Source organism: Berghia stephanieae, chromosome 15, assembly GCF_034508935.2.
Source record: "Berghia stephanieae isolate SIO BIC M18660-M18661 chromosome 15, UCSD_Bste_1.3, whole genome shotgun sequence".
In the NCBI taxonomy this organism is placed as follows: Eukaryota; Metazoa; Mollusca; class Gastropoda; order Nudibranchia; family Aeolidiidae; genus Berghia; species Berghia stephanieae.
The window spans coordinates 15,008,562-15,014,044 of record NC_088374.1 but is presented as its reverse complement, the minus strand read 5'-3'; the positions used below and the strand labels follow the sequence as shown (position 1 = coordinate 15,014,044).

The 5,483-nt window shown below is 35.7% G+C and overlaps 1 protein-coding gene across 1 annotated transcript in view; it reads right to left on the bottom strand.

Moving 5' to 3' along the window:
* LOC144960386 (plasma kallikrein-like) overlaps window positions 1–1,769 on the bottom strand; it is a 6,665-nt gene extending 4,896 nt beyond the window's left edge. The window contains exon 1 of the mRNA XM_078893470.1: window positions 1,571–1,769. Within this exon, the coding sequence (XP_078749596.1) occupies window positions 1,571–1,769 (199 nt within the window). The remainder of the gene's footprint in view (window positions 1–1,570) is intronic.
* Window positions 1,770–5,483: the final 3,714 nt, after the last annotated feature.

Here is a 5,483-nt window from a genome sequence, read left to right as displayed (position 1 = left end):
GAATTCTCAGTTCTTGAAAAATGAATTTGCTCTCAATTTCTTATTTATGTATGGATTTTCAAAATTCAAAAGGTGTTTTCCATGACTATCAGAATGCTTTATGAATTTAGTAAGAAAAGTCAATTTTAAATATTTATCAATTGCCTCTTGTGGTACCTATTATAATGACGATATATAATGCTAAAGGGGTGGTTTGAGTCTTTCCCTTGAACAAATTTAATTACCTATATTGGGCGGTTTTAGTCATTCTATATCGTCACTATACGTAAAAAACAACCTTTTTGCGTAAAAAAAATACATTGTCATGGTGATACCCGTTTTGCGCCACGGTTTGATGATCTGGCATATATATATATATATATATATATATATATATATATATATATATATATATATATATATATAAATCTTGTGGCAAACTTTCCGACAGAAATTAATGAAGTAATAACCTCCATATTCTTCCCTCTTATAAACATTGTAGCATTTTTTGTCACCAAAGATATATTCTACAGCTTTAGCTTATGGATATATTTTAAAAGAATTACAAAGTTTCGAATCAAACTGTTGTGACAAATTTTATGTAAAAATGTATGCTTTGGATTATAATTCAATTTGACATATCTTATTAAAAAAGCTTTGATATCAGTGAGGAGGTAATAAACAGAAGGGTGTTTCTTTTTACGAAACGCGCTGAAATTGGCCGAAACAATACAAAATTATGGGAAGTTTACACCTGTTGGTAGTGAATCTGGGACTATCGGAGGAGGAAGAGGCTGGATCTATTTTACTAAACCGACGAAAGACGAGTATCAACTCAGATAATGTATTTATTCCATATAGGAATAAAGACTTTCTAAGTTCTTTTTTGTGTGAGGTCCCAGGTTCAACAATTAGATGTCAATGTCGGAATAACCAGAGTCTTGTAAATATGCATTTGTTTATTTTCACTGATTATGTTATTTATATTCCATAATTTTTGGAGTTGGTTGAATGCATTGGTGGCCAGCTGCTTTCGTTTTCTGATGTCTTTATTTGTTCAAATTGCCAAGCTTACTTACATTTTTCCATTCATGTAAACTGTTGATTTTTGTATATTCTGTTTTGGATTGAATCACTTTCAGATTCCATGACTCTGGGGCAGTTGATATTATTGGCATGTATATTTTTGCTTGATGTTCTGTTTCAAAGGTCTGTAATATCTGCGTATATCAATTCACGAGTGATCTTCTTTATTGGTGGTAATTTTAATTTTAGATCTTTCATCGCCGATTTGAGGTATATCGTGAATAGAATTGGACTCAAGTTGTCTCCTTGAGGAACATCTCTCAATGACACCGTACCATCATTAAATATCAGCACTGCCAGCCTCACAGAGATTTCAACAGTTTTTAACCCGTGATATGACTCTTTTGGACAAAATTTCCATATCAAACTATTCAACGATTCGTTAGCATTTTGCGTAAAAGGTCGGGATGCGACAAGTCGCGGAAAACGGGCTTACACGCCTCCATAATCGCAGGTGATAGGCTATTGTCATGCGACCGTTTCGCATTCACACCCCTATACTTACACCACTTTTCATCGCATAGATTATGGTAGGGCTTCTCATCCGTGGATAGCTTATGGAAGTAAATGGCCCAAATTGCTTTTCGCATATCACTCAAGTCATGTTTATTGGCACGGATAGCATTGCCGTAGTAAATTTGTATTTCATCTATCACTTTATCTGTCAATCTGCCTTTCCCTCCTATTTTCTTCCCGTCACTCATTGTTTTCCCAGACATAATATTTTTCAACTTCCTATGCCGGGTAACCTTCGTTTCTGTACGTGACCTGTAAATTCCACCTTCTCAACTGTCGTTTTCCCATAAGGTTTAGAAATTTCTACCGTTCTTAAACTATGTGTATCCCCATCACCGATAAATCGGGTGTATCTCAAATGATGCTTCTCCGAAGAGCGAAAAAAAAAATTTCTGTTGCGACAGCGGGCTCTATTGAACACGAAGAACCGAAATGCATAAAAGCACAATCCTTTTCATGCGTTATTCTCCATCTTACGAACTCTTCCGAATCTTCCCCATGCTTAGCTTTCCACCAATCGCATGACTTACGTACTTTTGATTTTACAGCAGTATCGAGTACTTTCCCTGTCGCACAACCTATTGCGGTTACTAGTCCACACTTTGCCGAGAACCCCCTAGTCATGTACGTCCCGTCCACTGATACGTCAATGTCCTTCAAATCTCCCCCTTCGTCGCCCTTTTCTGACATTTGAAACTCAATTTCACCTGCCTTACGACAACATTCAACCTGAGACTTCACAACAGGTTCATGAATAGTCTCTTTTATTTTCTTAAAACTAGACTTCTGAACAGGAGGGGGTAAATTCATCATACGACAAGATCCTTGAAGTCCCCTATGCCCACCACCCACGTAATGCATCGCGATAGCTGCTCTACGATTCACAGAATGAACAGTAAGGCTACCAGTGTTATTTACATTTATAAGAGGATCGGATGAAAATGGAGCTAACTGCTTAGAAGGGCAATTTGTGGTATCACAAACATAACCAACGATACTTCCTAACCCACGACGCTCAGTTTCTTTCAGTTCAACGTTACTATAACACCCATTACACACATGTCTGGAAGAAATTTGTTCTTATAAAATGCTTAGATCAATAATTCTAAACCCACTATCATTTTCATGTTCCTCTGCAACTTGATATAACATGTCGTTATCATCAGAATCTGATTCTGATAGCTCATCCATCACACCATAGGCATTGCACAATTTCACTTCACTTCGAGAATTGGGCGCGGCAGGCTGTTACACTAAACACACATGATTGACAACATAACCCTCATTAGCACATTCCAAAATAGCTCCATCACTCTGATCAACTACACTACTATCACCACTGACACTAATAGCACCCTTTTTCTTATTATTTGTAAACCTATTACCATGGAATTTACGTTTCCTTTGTCTGACAACATTGCGAGAACGATTTACACTCGAATCGACTTCAGAATTTTTCTTGGAATTAATAATGAAAAGATTTTTTTATGAGAAACCGGCTTCAAAACACGGTATTCTTGAAGAACGGTATTTACAAAGAACGCTTTGAACTTCTCTCTTTGTTTATAAAAGACAAAAATATAATTAACGCGAAGATGACCGGTCATTGTATTTTTAGAATAGCAAACAAACATCAAAACGAAAGTCAACATTCTATTATTTTTTCGATTTAACCCCTAGACCAGGAGTGAAAAAAATATTGAATAACTAAAAAACTTCTGGATGGATTTTCAAAACCCAACAACATCCCATTGTACGTCCATACGCCATCTATAATAAAAAAAAACATCCCCAAGAGCATTAACAAACGACTATCTAACAACTCTACAAACAACAACGATGCAATCACACCGTACAAAAACGCACTACAAAAATGGATATAACTACAAACTAAAATATGAGGAAGAGACCATTACCACCTCAACAAAAAAACGAGAAAAGAAAACGACACATAACATGGTTCAACCCACCCTACAGCAAGAATGTGACAGCTTCTATAGGTAACAAATTCTTCAATCTACTACAAAAATGCTTCCCTCCTGGTCACGTTCTACACCCAATCGTGAACAAAAACACCATCAAAATAGGATACACCTGCATGCCAAACATACAAAACATTATTTCCTCCAACAATAACCGAAAACTATCACAGCCAGCTCAGCACAACAACAACCTAGATAAAAAAATGCAACTGTAGGACTCAGGCAACATGCCCACTAAACGACAATTGCCTTACTCAAAACATAATTTATCAAGCCACAGTTACACGACCAGACACACCAAAACAATAAACATACATTGGCCTCACCGAGTGTTCATTCAAAACCAGATACAACCTGCATACATCTTCCTTCAGAAACATACAAAAACGACATTCTACTACACTAAGCGAACTCATTTGGAACCTCAATGTAAAAAAACATACAACACAGCAACACATGGAAAAGCATCTCCAGAGCACAGTCGTACTACCCCTCTTCTTATAATTGCAACCTCTGCTTGGAAGAAAAATTCTTCATCATCTCTAAACCGACAATAGCAACACTCAACAGAAGAAACAGACATAGAAGACAGACTCCTTTTATGTAATTACAAACCCCCATAAACACGAATCTAGAAACATACGAAAACAGAACAATCTACTTTCACTTCCACTTCCTGATGAGAGCAACGCTTGATAACGTTGCAGAAGTCAAGCTATCTTCATTATCTTTCAAATGTTTATAAATAGCACCTTTTATCCTAAAGTTGAACACTAATATTTCATGTTTTTGTTTTTATAATTTCTTCTTCTTCTTCTTCTTCTTCTTCTTCTTCTTCTTCTTCTTCTTCTTCTTCTTCTTCTTCTTCTTCTTCTTCTTCTCTCTTCTTCTTCTTCTTCTTTCTTCTTCTTCTTCTTCTTCTTCTTCTTCTTCTTCTTCTTCTCTTCTTCTTCTTTCTTCTTCTTCTTCTTCTTCTTCTTCTTCTTCTTTTCTTCTTCTTCTTCTTCTTCTTTTCTTCTTCTTTCTTCTTCCTTCTTCTTCTTCTTCTTCTTTCTCTTCTTCTTCTCTTCCTTTCTTCTTCTTTCTTCTTCTTCTTCTTCTTCTTCTTCTTCTTCTTCTTTCTTTCTTCTTCTTCTTCTTCCTTCTTCTTCTTCTCTTCTTCTTCTTTCTTCTTCTTCTTCTTCTTCTTCCTTCTTCTTCTTCTCTCTTCTTCTTTTCTTCTCTTCTTCTTCTCTTCTTCTTCTTCTTCTCTTCTTCTTCTTCTTTCTTCTTCTTCTTCTTCTTCTTCTTCTTCTTCTTCTTCTTCTTCTTCTTCTTCTTCTTCTTCTTCATCTTTTCATATTATTTTACTAAAACTACAACAACAACAACAACAACAACAACTACTACTACTACTACTACTACTACTACTACTACTACTACTACTACTACTACTACTACTACTACTACTACTACTACTACTACTACTACTACTACTACTACTACTACTACTACTACTACTACTACTACTACTACCTACTACTACTACTACTACTACTCCTCCTACTACTACTACTACTCACTACTACTACTACTACTTCTACTACCACTACTACTACTACTACTACTACTACTACTACTACTTCTACTACTACTACTACTCTACTACTACATATACTACTACTACTACAACTACTACTACTACTACTACTACTACTACTACTACTACTACTACTACTACTACTACTACTACTACTTCTACTACTACTACTACTACTACTACTAATACTACTCTTACCAGGAAGTGAAAGTGAATGAAGCTTTTTTTTACTATTGTCATCATACTTTTTCAGATTCACGGTTACGGTGGTTCGTAATTTCATAAAAGGTATTTTCTTTCTTTGTCTGCAGCAAAATCAAACGCCTTCTTATTATTACAGT